Source organism: Suncus etruscus, chromosome 18 (assembly GCF_024139225.1).
Source record: "Suncus etruscus isolate mSunEtr1 chromosome 18, mSunEtr1.pri.cur, whole genome shotgun sequence".
NCBI classification, from domain to species: Eukaryota; Metazoa; Chordata; class Mammalia; order Eulipotyphla; family Soricidae; genus Suncus; species Suncus etruscus.
In genome coordinates, this window is record NC_064865.1 from 10500906 (window position 1) to 10525109 (window position 24204).

The 24204-nt window shown below is 45.9% G+C and overlaps 1 protein-coding gene across 1 annotated transcript in view; it reads left to right on the forward strand.

The window, feature by feature from the left end:
* Positions 1-24204, forward strand: part of TRAM2 (translocation associated membrane protein 2) — an 82541-nt gene that overhangs the window by 51379 nt on the left and 6958 nt on the right. Inside the window, exons 3-4 of the mRNA XM_049765517.1 lie at positions 19047-19156; positions 19615-19731. Of these exons, the coding sequence (XP_049621474.1) occupies positions 19047-19156; positions 19615-19731 (227 nt within the window). The remainder of the gene's footprint in view (positions 1-19046; positions 19157-19614; positions 19732-24204) is intronic.

Consider the following 24204-nt stretch of genomic DNA (forward strand, 5'->3'; position numbering starts at 1 on the left):
TGTCAAGGGTTTATTTCTGGCTTTGTGCTCAAGGATCACTCCTGGCTAGGTTCAGGAGACCATTTATGATGCCAGAGATTGAACCCAGGTTGCTGAGTGCAAGGCAAGCACCCTGCCTACTGTATGTACTCACTTTTTCCCCTTAATGAATTTAAAATATTTTACTAACTGTGATTTACAAAGCTATTGATAGGCAAGCACCCTGCCTACTGTATGTACTCACTTTTTCCCCTTAATGAATTTAAAATATTTTACTAACTGTGATTTACAAAGCTATTGATAGTTGAGTTTTAAACAAGTCCTACCACTACTGTCAGTTTCCTTCCACCAGTGTTCCCATGTTCCTTCCTGCCTTTCCCCTCCCCATCTCCCTGTACCCATCCCGAACCCTGCTTCTCCAACCTGCCACCTTAACTGGAACATTATAATGGTCAGTGGTAGTTTTAGCTCATATTTTCAATATTGCTGACTGGTATTTGGATATATAGCCATATCTCCCCCACATTACTATGTACTCACTGACCCCTGCTCCCCCATTACTTCCCTTTCTCATCTTCCTTTCCCATTCTATGTCCTTAAATATCTTTCAAGATTTATTTACTTGGGCCCGGAGAGATAGCACAGCAGCATTTGCCTTGCAAGCAGCCGATCCAGGACCAAAGGTGGTTGGTTCGAATCCCGGTGTCCCATATGGTCCCCCATGCCTGCCAGGAGCTATTTCTGAGCAGACAGCCAGGAGTAACCCCTGAGCACCGCCGGGTGTGACCCAAAAAACAAACAAACAAACAAACAAAAAAAAGATTTATTTACTTGAGAGATGTAGGAATCAGTTAAAAAAAAATTAAAAACTATAGAAAAATGTAAGATGAGAAAAGGATCATGCCTGATCCCATCACCCAGAAGAAATATAGTTAGCATTTCAGTTTCATTATCTACTGTTTTTGCTGATATCCTATGATGCACTTTACTTTGTATTGTCCATTATTATTTTAGTTAAAACAGTTTTTAAAGAGCTGGAATATTTCTCTTTTCTTGTCTTTTTCTGGGGGGAGAGGGTCATACCTGCCATTCTCAGTGGTCACTCCTGGCTTTGTATTCAGGAATTACTATTGGAAGTGCTCAGGGGTCTATATGGAGTGCTGGGGATTAAACCTGAGCCAGCAGTGTGCGAGGTAGTATTATTGCTCTGTCCCTTCCATAGTATTTCTTAATAAGGAATAGTACAAGAGATCTATTCAGTCCCATATTATTGGGTGTTTGTGTCTCAATGCTTATTGTCCACAGTATTACAGTAATTCTTGTGACTAAATTTTTGCATGGATGCCCTTGTTATTAGGATAAATTCCTTTTATGGGAATTTCTGAGTCTATTTACTTTTTGAATGTTGAGTTTTGGGACCATTCCTGGGCAATATCACTTAGAGATTGTACTCAGGTCTGTGATCCTGGGCGGACCTGGTGGTGCCAGGCATATAAGCAGCTGGGATTCCTTCCAGGGTCCTGGCTGCAGAAGGATGCTTGCTAGTCAAGTGCCTCAGCAGTTGTGCTATCTTTCTGGCCCAAATGTAGAATTTTTTGTAGAGTGCAGAAAGGGATCTTGGGCCACATCCAACTGTGATCAAGGGTCACTTCTGGAAATATTTAGGGAACTGTATGTGGTGCAGAGGATCAAACTGGGTTGCCATGTGCAAGGCAAGCACCTTAACCCCTATATTATCTCTTCCACTCAAGTATTCACATTTTAAACACTTGGCATATGCCATGCCAAAATAATCTGTCATTTAATTCCTATGATATATAAATGCTAAGTTTTAATGAATTTTTTGATAAATGTAGAATGAATAGACTTAAAATATTTCAGGACGGCGGTTTTTAATATGATTTTTTTTCCGTTTAGAATAGGGTACCCAATTATCAGTGTCTGGACCAATGTTTAGATTACATTTGTCCTTGTGATTGTGGGATGCTGGATTATAACCCAGTATGGCCTTGTTCACAGATCATGAAAAAGTGGCGAGCTGGCTATCACAATAGTCAGAATCTGGAAACAACTAAGGTGCCCAAGAACAGATGAGTGGATAAACTATGGTACATATGCATGATAAAATGCTCTGTAGCCATAAGGAAAAATGAAGTCATAAATTTGCTTTTTCATGCGTAGACATAGAGAATATCATACTGAGTGAAATGAGTCAGAGGGAGAGGGACAGATACAGAATGATCATTTATTTTCAAGATATTAAAAAATATTATGAGAATTATACCCAAAGACAATAGAAATGAGGACTAGGAGGACTGGTCTGTGATAGGAAACTTACCACAAAGTATGGAGAAGTGCATTTTGAACAGAGCATTTGGAACTATCATTATTTCAATAATAGGATCAGGCTGGGAAAATCCACGAAACTATGCCTGCCCAGTGGGGCCCAACTGTGAAAAACTGTGAGTGCTACCTGTGTATGTCTGTCTACTGTCCTCTTGCGTGAAACTCTTGGGAATGGGGCGAAAAGAGGCTCAATAATAGTTGGACATAATCATTCTGGACAAGAACTGGGCACTGAAAGAAGATAAATGATAGGCATGATGTCCCTTCAGTAATAGTATTGCAAACTACAGTGCCTAAAGAGGGTGGGATTTAAAGAGGTGTGAAGGGGAGAAGAGAACGTAGTGTCTGCCATAGAGGCTGGGGTGGGGATTGAATGGGTGGGGATCTGGGGAAATGGGAGAGGGAAGTATGCACTAGTGAAGGGATGGGTGTTGGACATTTTATGACTGAAACAACTTTGTAACTGTATCTCATAATGATTTAATTCAAAGAAAAAGGATAGTGATTCAATTTTAAAAAAAAGGACTTTATAGAGAGGGTTATTGGTACTTTGATAGTGAGCTTGGTGGTAAACTACATTTGAACTTATACTCCTAAAACATATTTAGTATTGTAAACCTACATTATGTCAAAAAATAAAACAGAAAATAAATGATGTTCTGGGAACCATCGCTGCTGTCGTGCACCTGACTTAGGCAAGTCCTGATTATGGAAAAGGCCTATTTGTAAACTAGATTATCACCATAGGTTGATTTTTGAATCTGAGACTTTTCCAGATAAATTACCAGATGAATGATGTTCCCAAATCATCTGTCTATCCCATGCTGAGGAGCCTAAACTCAGACTTCAAGTTGCATGAGGATTCTCTGAGCATGAAGAACACATACTTGCTGTGTGAAGTCACTAATCAGGGCCAAAGAGATAATATAGCAATAACACACTTGTCTGCATCCAGCCTATCTGACTTTATTCCTTTGCATTGCATATGAGCTCCTGACCTGCTCCAGGAGTGGTACCTGAGCGGAGTCTTGAGCAGTTCTAGGTGTGGCCCCAAACCAAAAAATAAATAAATAAGTTTATTTAATTCAGACCCATATTGTCTGCCAGGACCTAGTTTACTTGTTTATTTATTTTTGTTTAGTTGGTTTTAGATTTTGTCTGGTCCTGATTTTATAGAATTTTCTTAAATACACCTGATCCTCTGATTCTTGGAGCTCATTCTTTATGAAGAGGGGTGACCTAGCAAGTAAACAGTAAATACTTTTAGTTGTGCTGGGGGAGTGAAGGAAGACAAGGTAGTGGAGGTCATCAAGGCTGTGACATATATGGGTGTGGAAGGCCAGGCTGGTGTATGGAGGGGCTACTGCCAGGACTCTGGTTACCTACCTGAAAGAAAGTTCTAGACCCAGGTGTCAGCATTTGCAAAGGTTCCTAATAAGAAATTGAAAGCTTGGTGGAGCGAAGCCTGGGTACATGGATTCTGTTGGGATGGCAGTATTTTAAGGGTAGACTCACTGAAATCTCCTGGAACCATCTTTTGGGCCAGAAACAGGCCTGAGTCAAAGGGAAAGCACATTTGCCATCCATACTGGAGATTTCAGTTCCTGAAGAGAAAGAGAAATGCTTTTCTGAATAGCTTGTTTTTTTTCTTTAAACCTTGCCATTGGGGGCACTTTGAAATATAATGAGCAAATAGGCAGGAGAGACAGTGAAAGTAGTACAGCCCTCTCAAATTTGTCTTGAGCTCCTTAATCACCAACTCACTACAGAAAAATGTTTGGTTTATGAGCCCCAGAGGGAAGCCAACTTCTCCTGGGAAAAGAAAAACAGCTCACAGTACCAGGTTGTGATTTGTAACATTTCCAAAATTTTTTGAAGGACAGAGTGGCTTGGGAATGGGTCTTTTTTGCAGTGATCTTTAACTTGCTCTGCCAGTGTTTAAGATTTGGATTTTCCTGGAGCATTTACTATTCCTCAGTGGTTTCCCTGGCTGTGGGTTTTCCAGTGACATGGGGGTTTTTCTTCCAGATCTCTCTTTCTAGCACCCAGCATTTCTTTGCAGGTGAAGGCAACGAAAGCCCTATACTAAGTGACTTTCACCATCCATAGGGGCTGCCTCCCAGATTTGGGGGACAGAGGCCCAGGGCAAGCTTGTTCCATGCCTCTCAAGCTTCCAGCCCTGGGCTAGCACAGCTGTGATCCTCATGTGGTCAGTGCTGCACATCTCTCTTAGAGGACTTACCCCTTCCTCCACCCTCATGCTCCAGCCCCCCTCACCAGTGAACAGCATCTACAAGGACCCATAAGGTCACATTCTGAGGGTCTAGAAGGGAGGGCTTCAACTGGGTTGTTTTGAAGGGATGTAGTTGAACTCACTTGTTAACTCTTCATGTAGACTTTGTCATCAACACAGAGCTAGTCAGGAAACAGAGCTGTGCAGAGAGAAGCCAAAGGAGCAGATGGGCACAGCTTCTTAGGCTCAAGTAGTGCTTCCTGGTGGAGGACCTGCCACGTTGATGTCCCCTTGTTCTTTTTAAGGTCAGCTGCGATGAGCAGGAAATGTCTCTCGTTACCAGATTACCATTCTATTTGGTCCCCCTTGCCACCCTGTGAGATTGGCCAGACTTAGCAAACAGAAATCCAGAACCACCTGCCCAATTTGAATGTCAGAAAAACAATATACAGTATACCTTTTTTTCCCCCGTATGCCGTAAATGATGCAGATTATAAAAATGCTAAAAAAATATTCTTTGTCTCTCTTGAAAGTTCATGTTTAATCAACCATCCTCTGCTATATCTGGCCACTATACACCATGCCCAGTTTTGGCAGGAATAAAATGTCAGATTTCTTTCTGGTCTTACCATTAGACACTGTGAGTCTTTTTTTCTAATCAAAGTACCATAACATGTTGGGTATTAAGGCAGGAAACCGAGTGACAGTGAGTGATAGAAAGAACAGAGATTTGATTCTTCCCCCTAACAGACCCCACCAGCCTGCCAACTTCCCTTCTCGTTTAAGGCAAGTGGCCTCCACCCCCCATGCGCCAAGCATTCACAGGGACCTTTTGGACTGTACCCGTCACTAGCTGAATTCTCTTGGACACATTAATGAACCTCTCAGTCCCTGTTCCTCATCTTCTGAGTTGAGATAAAAGGCTCCTGACTTCTTCCAGGTTTTCCTGAGAAGACTTCAGAGTCCACTGGATCCTAGCTTTGTAAACTAGGGGTTTCCATCTTATCTGAGCTCACAGAATGTGGATGGGGGTTGTTTTAAAATAAATTTCCTAAGGCTGACGAGATAGCACAGTGGTAGGGTATTTGCCTTGCATGCAGCAAGTAGATCCAGGATGGACCTGGTTCGATCCCAAGTGTCCCATATGATCTGCTGAGCCAGGAGCGATTTCTGAGCACATAGCCAGGAGTTAACCCCTGAGCATTACCGGGTGTGCCCCCCCAAAAACTTTCCTAGATGATTTCTTTCTTTGGGGGGCACACCCAGTGACACTCGGGTTACTCCTGGCTATGCACTCAGAAATCATCCCTGGCTCGTGGGACCATATGGGATGCCAGGACATCGAACCGCAGGTTAGTGTGTGCAAGGCAAACGCCCTACCACTTGAACCAATGCTCCGGCCCCTCTTAGATGATTTCTTATCAGTAAATGTTTGACCTGTATGTATACATGTTATATATCCTGTATGCTCAGGCCTGTACAGAAATTTGTCAGGCTTAAAAGGGGCGCCAGTGGAAAAAGAGTAAGCAGCCCCACTCATAAGCACTTGCTATTTAGATCATCTCCAGCCCCACACCACTGGCTGCACCTGGGATCTTGCTAGATAAGTACCTTTTGGGGCCTCAACACATTAGAGTCTGCTTTGCAATTGGGGCTGCAGGGTAGCCTGTCTGGATCCACTAGACACTGGGCATCTGCTCCAGGTAGACGGTCTCTCTCCTTGATGGTAAGCTAGGAAATCTGGCCAGTTCAGGAAGTCATGCGCATCATTCCATGCTCTTCCAAGTTTGTGTTTTTGTTCCAAGGATTCAACTGGGACTGGAGCTCCTTAGGAATCAGCCACATCTGCCAGGCAGTGTGGAGCCATGTTGTGGTTGCCTTGATATTCCTCTGCCCACCAGAATGCACACGTGCAAGAGACAAGCTGAAGGTGTGCAGACTTCTCACGAGAAGGGTTCACTCGGCAGGGATCAGAGGTGGCAAGGCTCTGTCCCTTGGCCATGCTAGGCCTACTTGACTCTTTGGCCTCCAGATGCTATGGAGCTTTTTGTGGTCCTGGAAGCAAAGGGCAGGGTCCTCCCACACTAGGGCTTGGCCATTGTTCTCACAATCTCACAATCCCTTTTGAGCGACATGCAGCCTCAAAAACAACTGCACACAGATGGTCTAAAGCCACACTATGCCGAGGCCTTTCTCCAGGGCCCAGATTTTGATTCTGATTCCTCTGCTGAATGACAGGAGTTACTCTGGTCTTGTGCTTATATTGGGGACTTGAGAGATTAGTGTCATATATCAAACTGAGCCCCTCCTTTGTAAGATGAGTTTATAGGACAATAAAAAGGGACAAAGCAGTTGAGCAGTTGTGTCTCCGAAGCAGGGGAGAGGGAAGCCTTCTTTCGTTAGCCCAGCCGGGGTCTCTGGCTTGTTTAGTTGGAAGAGCCAGAGACTGGCCCAGTCTTTTGGGATCAGGCACTGAGGCCAGGAGTGAATAAGGAACTCCCAGGGATGCCTCAGTAAGAGCAGAGAAGGAGCTGGGGCTACACATAACACTGCAGCATCAGCCCAGGGAGGCGGGTGTGCCACAATGCACAGTGGTCAGAGACCAGCCGGAAGAGATCAGAGCTCTGTGTTGCTTCTCGCTGTGTGCTGAAGCTCTGCCACTATGAGTAAAAGAACTTTGTCCCATTGTCTTTTTGCTCAGCTATCTGAAGAATTAGCACACCTCTGACCTCTGGCTGGCCCAGGATTTTTAGTTAGCTCTGGAGAGTTTTTTGTTTGTTTGGTTGGTTTTTGGTTTTTGGGCCACACCCAGCAGCGCTCAGGGGTTACTCCTGGCTCTACACTCAGAAATTGCTCCTGGCAAGCTCTGGGGATCATATGGGATGCTGGGATTCAAACCAACATCCTTCTGCATGCAAGGCAAACACCCTGCCTGCATGCTATCTCTCCCGCCCTCTGGAGTTGTTTTTTTTTGTTTTGTTTTTGGTTTTTGGGCCACACTCGGCGTTGCTCAGGGGTTACTCCTGGCTGTCTGCTCAGAAATAGCTCCTGGCAGGCACGGGGGACCATATGGGACACCGGGATTCGAACCAACCACCTTTGGTCCTGGATCGGCTGCTTGTAAGGCAAACGCCGCTGTGCTATCTCTCTGGGCCCTTTGTATTTTATTTGTTTTCTTTTTGGAGTCACAGCTGGTGGTGCTCAAGGTTTCTTACTCAGAGAAAGAGTTCTTTACTCAGAGCTTGCTTTACTGGCAAGCTCGCGGTACCATGTGAGATGCCTAGAATCAAACCTGGGTCAGCTGCATGCAAGGCAAATGCCTACCCCTTCAACCATCATCCTGACTGATTATTTTTTTTAAATAGGTGGTCACATCGGCAATGCTAGGGAAAGAGTTGGGCTGCTTGGGCTAGGTGGTGATGGGGGCTACTGTGATAGTGCCCTGGGTACAAGATGGAGAGGCATGCATGCCAAGGATCAAGTTAGGTATATGCTTGGCCATCTGTGCTATCTCCTCAGCTTTCCTGATTTTAATTATTTTAGTTTAAACCAAACATACCTATTCTCTGTTTGCTTAGTCAGCTTCAGTATCACAGACTGGGAGGCTCATAAACATCAGAAACCTCTCCCTCTGTCCTGTAGACTAAAAGACCAAGATGGGAGTCACAGGTCAGGGAGTGAGCTCTTCCAGGTCACAGACTTTTTGGATCTCTGCTTTTTTCTTATTGTACTATGCTTTGTTCTGTGCTGTCAGAGGGTAATGGAAATTGCACTGCCATTTCCATTTCTTTAGGATAAGATAGGCCTGTAAAAGGCATTTTCCCCATGGCTTAGAATTGGTGGTCGAAACAGGGAAACCCGAAGGAGTTTCAGGCTTTTTTGTGCCTTTTCTAAGTCCCTCTGTGGGAAAACTTGAATGATAGAGTAGGGAAGACATTTGTAGAAAGTAGAAGGAATTTGAAGATTTTCTTTTTCTTGTGTTGTGACCACTCTAGGTTGAGCATGCATGATGGTGCTGCTGCTGGGAGTCCTTCATGTTTTACTTAAGGTGCATGTTCATGGAGGGTCTCATTCATTTAATGATATGGGGGGGGGGTAGATTATGCACAATCTTATTGGGTTGCATGCTGCAGTTCGGGTGTTTTCATCTACCTGTCTTCCATGTGAGCCATGCTGGGGATGGAGCTCATGGTACTTCCACTGCCAAGCCCCTTTTCAGGGCTCAGAGTTTATTAATTTAGAATGTAAAAAGTATAGAAAATGGGGACCAGAGAGATAGCATGGAGGTAAGGCATTTGCCTTGCATGCAGAAGGATGGTGGTTCAAATTCTGGCATCCCATATGGTCCCCCAAGCCTGCCAGGAGCAATTTCTGAGGCATAGAGCCAGGAATAACCCCTGAGAGCTGCCGGGTGTGACCCCCCTCCCCCAAAAAAAGAAAATATAAAAAATGCTTTTACAAATTTCAGCTCTGAACTAGCCCCCCCCCCACCCATGGCCTCTTTCTGTCGTCTGAATCTCACCCTTCCAGAGTTTCTTCTTTCACCATTCACTACTTTTCCCTGCAGCTCCAAACACCTTATTTTTATTTAATCCTTTGTCTTGTATCAGGTAAGGATCTGTTTTGTTCAGCACTTTGCCAGCCCTTCCCCCTCATCCCCATTAAATATACCCTGGATGGCCTTTCATATCCACATGGAGAGGGCTTCAGAGTTGATGCAGTTGAGGCAGATTTGAGTGCAAACACTCACATACATATGTTGTGAGTTGGAATGAATTGAATTGGGTAAAATTCACCCATGTGCTTCCTATCTCTCAAGGCTGAGAATGGCCATCCTCATCTTCTTCTACTCCTGCTGGTCACCATCTCCCCCAGAGCAACCATTCTTTTGCTATCAAAATCTCCTGCTTGGTTTTCCCTGTTCTCTACCTTCATGTAATTTCTTATTATCTGTTGGATTGAAGCATGTGGCTTAAGTGGCTCAAGTGCTTGTGCCTTACATGTGTCAGACCCATGTACTGCATTGCCCATTTCCATCCCATGCCAGCAACACAGGATTTTTCCCACAAAAGCAAAGAAAAAAATCTCTACCCCACTGCTTACATCACTGCTTCTTAAATTTGAGGGTGTTCCATTGTCACCAGAAGTCCTGTTAAATAAAAATGAGCCACAGTAAGGCTGTTTAATCCAGTAGGCAACATTGTTCATTTGATGCTTCCAGAACATTCACATATTATTATTCTGGTTTACTTATTTTTTTCCCTATATACATAAAAATAATTTGGGTTGTTTCCATTCATTTCTTATTGTTAGCACTTTGCTGTAGAGTAGAATCTGTCTAAGATGAGGCAGTCTTTGCCTATAAGATAAATTGCAGAAGTGGCACCATGTCCTTCAAGGTCAATGCATTGCAGTTTTGCTAGAAATTTCCCAGTTACAAAAAGAGGGACCATTTTATTGTCTCACCGCCAGTGTGTGGGCTTAAGCCTTGCTCCCCCACTAACCTGAAGACTGCATCGTCATGCTTTGCTTTGCTTTTGGGGCCAAGGCTGAGCGTCTCTTTCAAAGCCCATGGGCCCTCTGCTTCAGTGAATTTTCTGTTCCTGTCCTTTGCCAATTTTTATGTTGTGTTTTTGAGCTTTCTAGCTTCAAATTCTAGATGCTCCTTACTCATCTTCAAGATGAACCCTTTGCTTATCATCTGAGTTGTTAATATTTTCTCCAGGATGGTTATTTGTCCTCTTGCTACTGCATCTAACTTCTGGATTTAGATGTACTGGATTTTCATATATAACTTTTGGATTTAGGTGTACTTGTAAAAGATTTAAAATATGTGAAAGCAAAGTTGCCCATAGGCATAGAAACCAGTTTTACAGCTCCAAATTGTCAGGGGTCAGAAGGAACTGGGGCAAAATGGGAGAAAGGAAGAAGCAACCTTTAAGTACAGTGATGCTCTATAAAGGACCAGGTGATGATGATGCTGGCTTTATAGGTTTTCTGGAAGGTGTTAGGTTCACTCTGGGCAATGCTCAGAGATTATTCCTGGCTCTGCACTGAAGAATTACCTACAGGGGATCAGGGGACTATATGGGATACCAGGAATTGAACCTGACTTGGTCACATACAGGCACCCTACTATTTTAGCCCCATGATAATGGTTTTTATATTTTTTTAACTGAATCCTTGTGAGATACACAGTTAAAAAGTTGTTCATGATTGAGTTTCAGTCATACCATGTCCAATACCCTTCACCAGTGCACATTTCCTACCATCAGTACCCCATTTCTTCTTGATCTCCCCCTCTCCATCACTCCCTCCATCTCTATGGTAGAAATTCTCTCTCTCTCTCTCTCTCCCTCTCTTCTCTCTCTCTCTCTCTCTCTCTCTCTCTCTCTCTCTCTCTCTCTCTCTCTCTCTCTCTCTCTCTCTCTGTAGCTTACAGTATTGTTACTGAAGGGTTATGATCATAATTTTTGACAGGGCAAAAACCTCATTGCTAGGTGGTGCCAGATGCGAAGGGGTTCTGGACAGTGGATGGGGGGTTGACAATGGACAGCTTGGCAGTACCTGGACCAGGTGGGGGAACAAGGGGAGGCAGATGGAAGGAACTGCTTACAGATGATCTGCCTGTCAGTCAAAGGAAACAAAAGACACCAGTGTGAGCATCACTCCTGAAAAGGGGCAACTGCCACGGATGGTCAGCGCATGGCACAGGCGCCTTTTGATTCTTAAGCTCTGGAGTCAGATGAGCAGAGCAAGTCTCTGGCTGGAGAGGGGTTGGGAGGCCAGAGTCGAAGTTGTTTTTCAGAGTCCCTAAGAATTTGAACCAAGGGCAGCTGGCTACTCCACCCCAACCCTGCCCCAGCTTTGGGGAGGTGAGAAGATGACTCAGAATCTCGGGCTTGGAAAGGGGCCAGGGGTCATTTTAGGCTGGTGCTTGCAAATTGGTGGCCCGTGGTCGGTGTTGGCCGGCAGATGTGTTTTCTTTGTCCAGATTGGTATTGGACACTCAATTGTCTTTTTTTTTTAAGTGTTTGAATTAGTCACCCATATTTTAAAATCATTTTATTTCATGTAATGAGCTCTCATTTTGCTTTGGAAATATCTAGAATCAGGCTGCTTAGGGCTGCATCTCCCCACCATGGGTGCAGGACTCAAACTCTTCTCTCTGCTCCTCCCTTTGCGCCGCAGGGCACATGCTCTACAGCTTTTCAGACTGTCCCCCAACACCGAGGCCACTTGTAAGGCACTGAGGACCCCAATTTTAGTTGTTTTTCTTGGAGTAAGGTTAACAATGAAAGGAATATTTCCTAGACACCAAGAGAGGTGAGGTGGAAAGTGGGTTCTCTGTGTAAAAGACCTCATGACTGTGTGGCTTGCTCCAATGCAGTCTCCACTTTTTCTCAGTCGTCATTTTGATGTCAAGACCAGACAAGAGTCACGTACAAGAAAACTGGTGAGATCTAATAGAACTGAGCCACAGGCCTGAGAAAGCTTTTTGAGAAGGTTGTTGGTTTTGGCTTTGTGTGTTTTGGTTTTGTGGCAACACCTGGCAGTGCTCAGGGCTTATTCCTGGCAGACTCAGGGGGACCAAGGGGTGCTAGGGATCTATCCCAGGTCAGTGACAAGTGCCCTACCTGCTGTGCTCTGTGGCCCTAGTGAAGTTTTTTTGCTTTTTGCTTTGTTTTTTGTTTTGGGGCCACACCTGGTGATGCTCAGGGGTTACTCATGGCTATGCACTCACAAATAGACCCTGGCTTTGGGGGACCATGGGGTGCTAGGGATCAATCCTAGGTCAGTGACAAGTGCCCTACCTGCTGTACTCTGTGGCCCTAGTGACGTTTTTTTTTCTTTTTTTGGTTTGTTTTTGTCTTTGTTTTAGGGCCATACCTGGCGACGCTCAAGATTACTCCTTGCTCTGCACTCAGAAATCGCTCCTGACTTTGGGGGACTAAATGGGACATCAGGAATTGAATTCAGGTCCTTCCTGGGTCAGCCAGTGTGCAAGGCAAATGTCCTACCACTGCACTATCTCTCCAGACCTCTTATGAAATTTTTATTAGAATTAGTGACCATACTAGGATTTGAAAAGAAAAATCAAGCGATACCAGCTGCTTAAACCTCCTATGAGAACACAGAGTTCCCCTTACTTCTCCCATCCCCCATAAACTCTATTGGAAGCTGGTGATACTTTCCCAGGAAGATCAAAAGTAAAAAGGCAAAGGCCAGAGAGATAGTACTTCAGGCGAGACACTTAAACTTTAATGAGTGTGATTGGGGTTCGATCTCCAACATTCTACATGGTCCTGGTGCTCTGCCAGGAGTGATTCCTGAGTGCAGAGCCAGAAGTAACCCCTGAGCATGGCCATATATGGTCCCCCCCAACAAAACCCACAAAAAAGTAAAAAGTCAGCAGAGAAGGAGAAACTAAAAGAGATAATCTTCTGAAGCTGAGAAATGTTTTTGCACATCCTATGTGGGTTGCTTGTTAGGATGGGAGGAAAGAGAGGCCAAAGGGGTGGGGTACTTTGTTACAGGAAAGAGCAAAGGTCAGAGGAGATCGGGAATGACTGTGTTGACCCGGAAGTGATATTTGGTAGCTGCTCTGGGACACCAGGGAAGTGATCTGTGTGACTTAATTTTGTGATCTCTCCTTTTTCTTCTGTCTCCTTGTCATCTCAAGAGCTGCTACCTAGGATCACGCAGGGTCACTCCAGACAAGTACTGTGAAGTAGTCACAGAACAGAGCTGGTGATATAAGAGGTTTCAGAAGGAGTTTGACTGTCATTGGTTTCCCTTAGCTGGTCCCTCTGAGGGGTTTTTGGATTCCACCACTAGTCTTCCTGAATGTATACTGGTGCAGGCCCTCCTCCCTTCAGCACCCATCATCTTCCCAACACCCTCAAAGTCCTCCTTAGCCGAAACCTTTTGCAGGTACAGTCTCACTGCCGGAGGTACCTATCCCACTATCCCTCCAGTCCTTCATATGACAGGAAGAATGATCTTTGGGGGGGGGGTGAGGAGAAAGGAAATGTTTTGGGCCACACTCAGCAGTATTCAGGACTTACTCCTGACTCTGCACTGCCAGGTGTAATCCTGGTAGACTTGGAGGGTCATAGGGAGTGCTAGGGATTGACTGTTTTTGAGACAAGTGCCCTATCTCTCCTCCAGTACTCGAAAGAGTCATCTAAGTTCCATTCGGATGGTTCTCCATTGCGAAGGTCAGTGAGGTTCTTCCATGACCTCTCAGGGACATTCTGACACAGCCCTGGCACATCAGCTGTCTGTTGCACCCCCTTCTCTGCATCTCAGCTTTGCCTCAGCTCCCTCCCTCGAACCTTGCTCCTGCAGTCTCTGCTCCCACCTGTCCCACCTGCACTATGGGCTGCAAGGTTAAGTGTCTTACCTACTCTACTATCTCTCCGGCCTCTGCTTTTTACTTTCGACCTTCCTGGGAAAGTATCTTCAGCTTTCCATAGAACATGCAAATACTCCCCTATGGCTCAGGGCCTGTCATGGGCCCATCTTGCCAGTCTCTGTAAGAACTTTTCTACGACCTATGCTCCTTGTCAGGCCCCTCTGCTTCAGAACAGAACTGTGTGTGTGCATGTGTGTTTGTGTGTGTGCACACTAGTGTGTCAAAATGTACTTAGTATAAAATTTAGCTTATTTGACTTCCACTTCAAGCCTATATTTTTTTCTTGAGCATGTATCTTGCTTTCTTGTCTCTTTGCTTGTTTTTTCCATTTCCTAAGAAGCTTTGTTCTCCTTTGAACATACCTGGCCTTTCTATCTCCTCATTTTTTAAAATTTTTTTCCCTTAGTTTTTGGGCCACACCTGAATTGCTCAAGAGTTACTCCCGGCTCTGCACTGAGAAAACGCTTCCGGCAGGCTCAGTGGACCATATGGGATGCCAGGAATAGAACCCAGGTCTGTCCTGGGTCAGCCGCTTGCAAGGCAAACGCCCTATCTCTGTGCTATCTCTCTGGCCCCTCATGAATTTCTAAGCAAGTTTTGTTTAATCAAAACTATCTTTCCTCACTGTTTCATCTCTTTTGGGCAAGGGAAAGGTGACAGATTCAGAATGCCTGTGCTAGGTTTTAGACTGACTTTACTTTCCTTTCCTGCATAGATCAATTTCTCACTACTAAGACCACTAGTCCCGGGCCCGGAGAGATAGCACAGCGGAGTTTGCCTTGCAAGCAGCCGATCCAGGACCAAAGGTGGTTGATTCGAATCCTGGTGTCCCATATGGTCCCCCGTGCCTGCCAGGAGCTATTTCTGAGCAGACAGCCAGGAGTAACCCCTGAGCACCGCTGGGTGTGGCCCAAAAACCAAAAAAAAAAAAGACCACTAGTCCCTGAGTGGACAAGTTTTAGCTGTAATTCTTGTAACTCCTGCTGTGCAGAACAAGTGGACTCCAGGTGTAACTTGATGGCTGCCATGGGACTGGTGGATGTGAGCTTTCATGTTCTAGTAGACTTTCTGGTCCTACTCCAAGCTGGCCATTTCCCCTGAGAACTGGTGCTGAAGTGGGTTGAGCAGAAATGTGGAAGGGTCCTTTTCTCAAGTCTGCCTTCCTCATTTCCCTCTTTACCAAGCCACCCACAACAATGACAGTTGTAGGTAGATGGAGTGGTCATGGTGGAAACATACTTTTGGGCAATAATAAAATTTAAGAAGAATACCCTAGCCATGAAGACCTTTGTATCGCTTTGAGAGACAAATCCTGAACTTTGAAGAGGAGACACTGAAGCCCTACCCAGAGATTGGTTGACCACTCAGAAAAGGAGAAGCTACAGAAGATTCTGTTATTATGAGGAGTCAGTGGTGCAAGGCATGAGATTATGAGCAGATCATCAACAATGCAGGGCTTTCCTGTGACAATACCTTTTACATATGCAAAGCTCCAGGAAAATAAAACCACCTCAAAAAAATGATATAAAAGCTCTGCCCAGAAGCCTTTCATCTTGCTCAAATAGGCATCTTGCTTGCCTGTATCTGTTTCTTTGCTTGCTTTCCACTCTGGAGAAGCCCAATTCTCTTTTGAACATATACCATTCTCTCTTTCTCCTCCTCACTGACACTTTTCTAAATAACTTTCAAAGAAAAACAAAAACCTATTCAATTAAAAAAATTACCTCTTGGGGCCGGAGAGATAGCATTGGAGGTAAGGCGTTTGCCTTGCCTGCAGAAGGACGGTGGTTTGAATCCCGGCATCCCATGTGGTCCCCCGAGCCTGCCAGGAGCGATTTCTGAGTGTAGAGCCAGGAGTAACCCCTGAGCACTGCCAGGGTTAAAAAATAGAAAAAACAAAGGAAAAAATTACCTTTTTAAGCGCACTGTTCTTGAGTCCCTTCACATTCTTGTACAACCAGTCTCCGTAATTCTTCTTATGTTGCTAAATGGACTCTTTGGAACCAGCAAAGCAGAATTTGCCCATGCCTTCATTCTACCCTACCACAGACCCTACCATTCTACATTCTCTCTCTAGAAATTTAGTACCTCTTGACATATCCTGGGGAGCAATCATGTGGCATTCGTTTTTTGTGACTAGTTTTTTTTTTTTTTTTTTGCGGGGGGGGGGGGGGCACACCCATTTGATGCTCCTGGCTTGGGGGGGACCATATGGGACATCGGGTAATTTAACCACCATCAGTCCTAGGCTAGCGCTTGCAAGGCAGACGCATTACCTCTATCGCCACCACTGCAGCCCCCTTTTGTGACTAGTTTTGTCCATTTAGACTGGCAGCCTCCAGGTTCTTCTGTGTGGTGGCTTATGACAGACTCTCCTTTCCTTTTAAAGTTGAATACTGCTCTGCCATGTATTTATCTCATGTATGGTGATTATCTAGATAGGTAGATATTTTCTGCCTGGGCTCTGGGGAAAACACTGCTTCAAGATTCTGCTAGTGATCATTCTTGAGTGTGTACCAGAAGTAGCCATGGTAGGTCTTATGGTGATTTGCAACCTACTTTTGAGGTTCTCTCATCATTCTACATTCCTCAAAACTGGTGCAAAGGTTGCAGCTCATCCATATGATCATGAACACCTGTTTTCCCCAGGGTAGAATGCATTTGACTTTAGGAGTGTGTTTCTCTAATTCTGGTGGTGTTGTCATGTCCACTCTTTTTGTTTTTTTTTTTGGGGGGGGTCCCACACCCGGTGATGTTCAGGGGTTACTCCTGGCTATGTGCTCAGAAATCGCTCCTGGCTTGGGGGACCATATGGGACGCTGGGGGTTCGAACTGCGATCCGTCCTAGGCTAGCGCGTGCAAGGCAGACGCTGTACGGCTTGCGCCAACGCTCCAGCCCCATATGTCCATTCTTGATGTCTTTGCAGAAGTGACTTTCCAGCACTTCCTTTACTCAATCATTAGCCTGTTGACCGTTTTGTTTTTGAGTTGCTCACTGGCCACACTGGTCTCTAAAACTGTGAGAACTCAGCTCATGCCTGCTGTGCTATCTCTCAGTACAGGCCTGTGCTCTTGCCGTTCCCCAGTGCCCCTGTACAGCCCACAAATGGGTTTGTGGTTGGCATCAAACACACATGCCACTGTCCACAGCACACGAAGGGATAACTGTTTAAATTTAGTGTTTGTTTTTGGTCCAAGGGTCATGGGCAGATCTCACTGGAAGAAAGTATTTGGGCAAGTGACCCAGAATAGATTTTAAAATGGATAATCCCAGGCTGAGAGATAGTACAGCAGGGAAGGCACTTGCCTTGCATGTGGTCTGGCCAACCCAGATTCAATCCCCAGCATGCCTCATGGTCCCCCAGTATACCACCAGGAGTAATTCCTGAGTGCAGAGTCAGGAGTAACACCTGAGCACCACCAAATAGATAATTCAAAGTTTTAATGGTCAAGGTAATTCTGGTTTCCCCAATAATACTGAGTTTGTGTGTCTTCAGTTATCTGATAGTTTGAAACTATGCAGCCATCTCCTTAATCTCCTTTGATATCCCCCTTTGAAGAAGGCAGGAAAATGCAGGCCCACCTCCATAGGCTCTGTAGCAAAACAGCCTTTGGATGAGTCCCACAAACTGTCTTCATCTTCCTTCAACTTCTCCAAGACCTTTTTCAGCCCTTGGTGGTTTGTCACCCTGCCATCCTTGGTTTCTCTCCCTGATGTCACTCTTCTGCCCTCTCTCTTGCTTTATTCCCAGTACTGCCCTTCACCACCTGCCACTTGAAGTCTTTTGGTTGTTTATTATTTGTTGTTTTGTTTTGATTTTTGGGACTCTATCCAGTTTACTCAGGGTTTCCTCTTGTCTTTATGCTCTGAGTCACTCTGGACAGTGTTAGGGGACCTATGTAGGATGCCAGGGATTGAACCTGGGTCAGCTGTGTGCAAGGCAAGAGTGCTGTACTTTTGCCTGTACCTGCTGTACTGTCACTCCAACCTCAGTCTGTTCATTTTTACATGCATGTGCTAGCTCTCTATATCCCACCCTTTTTCTTTCCCACCCTTAACCCCCATCATACTCCTGTCTGTTCTCCCTGTCCAAGGTGATAGAAAGCAGGGACTGACTCCTGAGTTCCCTAGACAGCTGCCCCACATGATCCCATAGCCACCTAGAAACAGTTCAACCCCATACTGCCCGCTCAGCTCCCTTATCCCCACCTCCTCCTTGGGACAAGCACAGAGAGGCCTGAGAGATGAGTCAGGCTGTGTGACTCAGCGTCTTGGCAGTCTGGGTGTGCTGGGAGGGGCCCACTGCAGCCACATCTGGACCTGCTCAGGGCTATATAGGACCCACTGTTCTGTACAGATTCAGATTCATGCCTATCTTCATTAATATTCCCTCTGCCAATTTTTGCATGCTGGCCAGCTGACCATGGTGACAAGCACTGGTAACTAGTTCATCTGGGCCACCTCCTCTGATCTTCACAGTGACCCAACTCAGCTTCAAAGGCAACAGCAGCAACAAACATGGTACTCTTGATGCCCAGATACTAGTCTAGATATTTTGGCTTCACTAAATTTCACCACAGTCGTGCTAATCCCACAGGACAAGGGCTGCAACTGTGTTCAGTTTACAGATGGGGACACAGGCACAAAGCAGCCCGCACAGAGGTGCCACGTATCACTAAGGGTGCCAGTGAGAGTTGTGATAAGAACTCTGGCTTTTGAAGGCATACAGAACCCACTTGAGGGACCTCCTGAATGTGGGACAGTGGTCCAGAAGTCGGTCCACGAGAGGACAGTTACACAGTGAGGGTAGATAGAGGCCATCTCTGCTCCACTATGCTCTGCCTGGAATCTGGAGTTGTGTCCTCAGGACAAGAGGATTTCTGTTTCTTTAGAGTGCCTTCCCTTCCCCAGGACCAATAGTTGAAACTCTAATCCAAGTCAAGATTCCAAGTCAAGAGATCCTGCTAACAGGAAGCCTTTGATTGTGCGATCTCCCTTGGGTTGTAGAGCTTTGGGTCCCAGCATGTTCCTGGCTCTGAAAGTGCTGACATGGCTCTTTGCATTCACAGATAGTGAGACTGTGCACTACCACTATGGGCCCAAGGACCTAGTCACCATCTTGTTCTACTTTTTCATCACCATCATCTTACATGCAGTGGTTCAGGAGTATATTCTAGATGTAAGTGCCTGACTGGGTAACTGCCTTGGTTGGGTGGGGGAAGAGGGGATTCTCAACCTATTCACCCTCTCATTGGCTTCCCTGAGTCTGGTCTTTCCCAGCTGTGCTTTAGTCACTGGGGCTGTTGATAGTCTTTTTTGGGAAGAGATTGGCAATAGTTCTTTATGAGGAAGAGCATGACCTGAGAATAATCAGACTGCCACCCATTTTCAGTTTCTGTACCTTGGGCCAATGCATGCCTCTTCCATTCCTCCAGTGTACTTACCCCTAACTGTAGGTATCTGTTCCTCTTCCCTTTACTCCCACCCACCCCTGCCCCACCATCACCCTATAAACATCCCTACTTCTTCCAACCTCAGCCCTTTTGCAGGGAAAAAACAGGACTTTGAAAACTATTCATTGCCAGTACACCATAGATTCATGGGTAGGATCCTTTTATTATTTTTTTTTTCTTTTAGAAAATCAGCAAACGACTTCATCTCTCCAAAGTCAAACACAGCAAGTTCAATGAATCTGGCCAGCTAGTTGTCTTTCATCTCAGCTCGGTGATATGGTGCTTCTATGTGGTGGTGACGGTGAGTGATCCCTGGGATGGAATGGGGCATGGCACTTTTTAAGCTGCTGGGAACCTTGCCCGCCAAGGACTTAAGGGGAAGAACAATAGCAGGAGCAACTGGAGAGTTTACAGTTTCTTAGACGTGAAGCTATGCTTCTGTCCCACACCCTTATGGACAGAAGGCGGTTCGAGGGTTTTGTGGGCCATATTATGGATCCAAGAAAGTCATCATGTCTCGAAATAAAAGTGAGACTGTATCACCATAACCAGATGCTGCTACAGTGAAGATGCTGACTGGCCGCAGGGCATGGTGTTTGTACTTCTACAAACATTTACCAAGGAGGTCATTATATTCCTCCTGAGTCAAGGATTACGGGCACCCAGGCTCCCCTGTCACCATGTACCCCAAACACCTCTGAAATTACAGGGCTTTGATTTGGAGGTTAGATTCTAATTTGGGTATACTTCCTCTTTGTTCCCCCTTGACCTTCTATAAGCAAGGCCAGCACTTCCTGTCTACCACCCAGAGTTCTTGGTGCCCTTCCTGAGAGTGAAAAAGAAGCATGGAGGACATTTCTCCAGCCCTGTGGCATACAATGAAACTTTTGTTTCCAGCAGCCTTTGATAGAGCAAAATTCCTCCCTACCAAGGAATGTAGATAGTCCTCCAGAGGTTGCTGGGGGTGCTGACTGTAAGAAGATCTGACTTATAGTGCTAGGAAGTGTTTAATTAACTGCCCCCCCCCATGTTGTTCTCCTTTCCTTGTAACCCCCATTTCCCTCCATATACCTGGAGCATTCTCAGCTCTGTTACCTGGTCTCTTGCTCAAGAATTGTCCTGTGAGGACCAGAGCAATAGTACAGTGGATAGGGCCTGAGCCTTCCATGTAGCCGATTTAGGTTTGATCGCCAGCATTCTGCATGGCCCCCTGGAGTACAGAGCCAGGAGTAACCCCTGAGCATTGCAGGGTGTGGCCCAAAACCTAGCAAATAAAAGGGGGGAAAATTGTCCTGTGAGGAAATCAGACCCAGAGTTTGGAAAATTCTTTACTTTTGATTTTTTGGGCTAGACCAGCAGCGCTCAAGGGACCGTATGGGATGTCGGGGATTGAATCTGTCAGCCATATATGTTCAAGGCAAGCATCCTCCCCACTTACTGTCTCTCCAGCTTCCCTGTGATATTTTGTTAAGAAAGTTCTTTCCCTGTCTTCCCTCAACCTCCCTTTGTTCTCTCCCCCTCCCTTTACTGAGTTGGCTGCTGTCCTCACCCTAATGGGAGATTTGTGAACGGGAAGGTGGGGCATGCCAGGTATAGCTCCAGATTGGGGTGCAGGAGTTCTGTGGTGCCTGGAAAGGACACAGGGCTTTGGAGGCTTCTGGCCCCTCCACCAGTGTCTGTAGTGAGGGAGAGGGGAACGTATCGGTGAGTGGCAGCCATTAGCTCCAGCTTCTCCCTCCTGGATCTCAGGTACTTGGGATATCTGACCCCAGCTCTGAGGGCTCCCCCCCCCCCCGCCCCCATACTAAGCCTCCTCTGCAGCTGTTTGCCCAAAGTCTGGAAAAGGCAGTTGTGGGAACCAAAGCTGAGTCATTTTTCCCCGACACCCACTTCCCACACATTCCCTGTGGGCTGGATGTTTGCAGGCAGCATCGTGGGCCAGGGGCACATGGGGGGCTGCAGAGTTCTAACTTCTTTATGGAATAAGCACCAGGCTGAGGAGGGATGTGTGTAAAACCACCGGTTAGCGGCATATCTCTGTTCCCCAGCACAGTTTCTCTTGGTCAGCACTCACACACACACCTTTTTTTATTTTTTTGCGTAGAAATTTTTCTCCCACTTCAGTCCCAGAGGTCTCATGTTCTTCTGTAAATATGAAGCTGCTTCCGCTGGGCTAGGGGAGGGGCGTCTTCACTCTTGGATTTCTCTGCAATGACACAGAAGACAGAGAGCTCTTTCGGGTGCTGGGCTTGGCATTGTGCAGGAGACTGGGGTACCCTCCTCTCACTCTAGCTCTAGATGCCCCAGAGCATCTCACCTTTATGCCCGGAGCTATGAATGCCTGAGCTGGACCTAGAGATGTAGTCAGGAGGGTTTGGGGACAGACCCAAAGTCTGTATCATGTCTGTACCCATAGCCCGGACAGCTCAGGCCTCCCCCAGGTTGATGTTAGGGTCCCTAAGCTGTGGACTGACTTAAAGGATGAGGAGGTGGTGGGGAGGGAAAAATGGCCCACACTTGCACATATTTCTACAGTCAGTAGTAGAAAAGAGGTTCCCAAACTAACTTGCCCTAACTTGTTACCCCTTTTCAGAAAGCAAGGGTCTGCAATGTACATCCCTACCCCCGAAATTCACCTTCATTTTTTATATGTTTGGTTTTTTGTTCTGGGGTCACACTTGCCAGTGCTCAGGCAATACTCCTGGCTCTGCACTGAAAAATCACTCCTGGCTGACTTAGAGGACCATATGGGATCCCAGAGATGGAATCCATTCGGCCTCGTGCAAGGCAAGCACCCCTAACTGTTATGCTATCACTCTAGCCCCCATTTCCACCTCCTTTAAGTGAACAAGTGTCACTGTTGCACCCAAGGTTCCTCTGCCTCCTGGGCTCAATCCTCAGCCTCCAAGGAGATGATACCATCCACTTTGGGAAATACTGAGCATGAACCCCAAGTATGTCCTCCTTCCCCCCAAGCTCACTGGCTTCCTTCTTAATACCACAACCAGCAAGCAACGCCTGTCTCCCTGGCTGAACACAGGTGGCTGAACACAGGAGAGGACGGTCAGACTGGGGCACAGTGTCCTTACCCCACCACCATCACCCCATGTGTGTTTCTCATTTCCCTGTTTAAAGTTAGAAATGCTAATCTGACCACCTCAGTCTTCTCTGAGGGACAAATAAGAGTTTTATTTCACGCTCAAGAGAGTGCTTTAGGCATCATCATACAACCAACATTTTTGTTTTGTACAGGGTAATGTAGTGTGGGCCAACCTTTGTTTGCAGTAGAGTCTTCCCCTTTGGGCAAAATTTTAATTCCTTGGATTGTCACCATTAATCTTCACCAAGTTTCTTTCTGTGAGAATCTTGCACCTCCTTAAGAACAGGTCCCAGGGACATCACTAGCCATGCGACTTTTTCTTTTTTTCATTTTTTTTTTTTATTATTATTTTACAAGCCCTTGTGTTGAGGGCTGACTTTCAATAGATCACAGCCAGGGAGCTGCTCTGCTACATACAAAACCTTGACTCAGAAGCAGGTCTTCTGCGAATGGTTTGCCACCAGGTCTTTTTAAGGACTTAAATATTAAGGAGTTTATTAAGAATGTCATATATCTAGCTAGGTCTGTACTTAAGGATTTTTTTTTCTTGAGAGGGCATGCCCATCAGTGCTCATGGGTTGCTTCTGGCTCAGTGCTGGAGGGTTGTTCCTGACAGTGCTTGGGGATCAAATCAGACTGTCACAGGCAAAGCACCTGCTTCTGCTCTTTTAGCTCTTTCCTTGGCACAGGGGACTTGTTGTTAATGAGTCTCATTTCCCAATGGTAGCCTTTCAAAAACACTTGCTCCATTTCAAAAAGAATTTGTCAACTCCCTATTAATTGAGGCATCTTGAATAGTTTGGTCCTGACTTCCCTTTAGACACACCCTTCTATCTGAGAGATCTGAGGGGTCCACACAGAACCATCTATCTCAACCCTCTCCAGCTTGAGTTGAAATCAATTGGTAGGGGGCTGGAGTGGTGGCACAGTGGTAGGGCATTTGCTTTGCACGTGGCTGACCTAGGAAAGACCACAGTTTGATCCCGACATCCCATATGGTCCCCCAAGCCTGGAGCAATTTCTGAGTGCATAGCCAGGAGTTACCCTTGAATGTCACTGGGTGTGGCCCAAAACCCCCCTCCAGAAAAATCAACTGGTAGATCGATAGACACAGATCATGTCTCTGGAGTGTGTGGTTTTGCAAGTTTTATTCATTTCCAAATGAGCTGTGGCCCTCCTCTGATCTGGAGTCACACACCCAGGCATATCTGTTGTGTTAACAAGAATATCCCGTGCTTTTTCCTAAAAGTAGTATTGGTAACTAGCCATGGCTCTATTAATGCTATTTTCTCAGCTTAGTGGTTCCTGGGCCACCCAATCAGTTCTGCCTCTAAGCCCAGACCCACATGCAAGCAAAATTATATCCTATATTGGCCAGGGATAAAGATTTTTCACACTGGACCCATGCATTCATTTGGGTGATTTGTTCTGTGAACTTCAGAGGTCCTGGTTTCATTCCCAGCTCTCAGGTTTCACCTCCCAAGGTACCCATGGGTGCCTAGCCTGGTCCCACAGTCCCCGATCTGATAGCAGTTCTCTTCTGGCTCCAGTGGTCCCAGACATGTACCCCATCTATCATAAGAGTTTAGTTTTGTGTTTCAGTAACTATTTGGGGTTCCTGCAGCATTTCTGGATTCTGTGTGATGGGAGGAGATAGTCTCCCCAACACTAGAA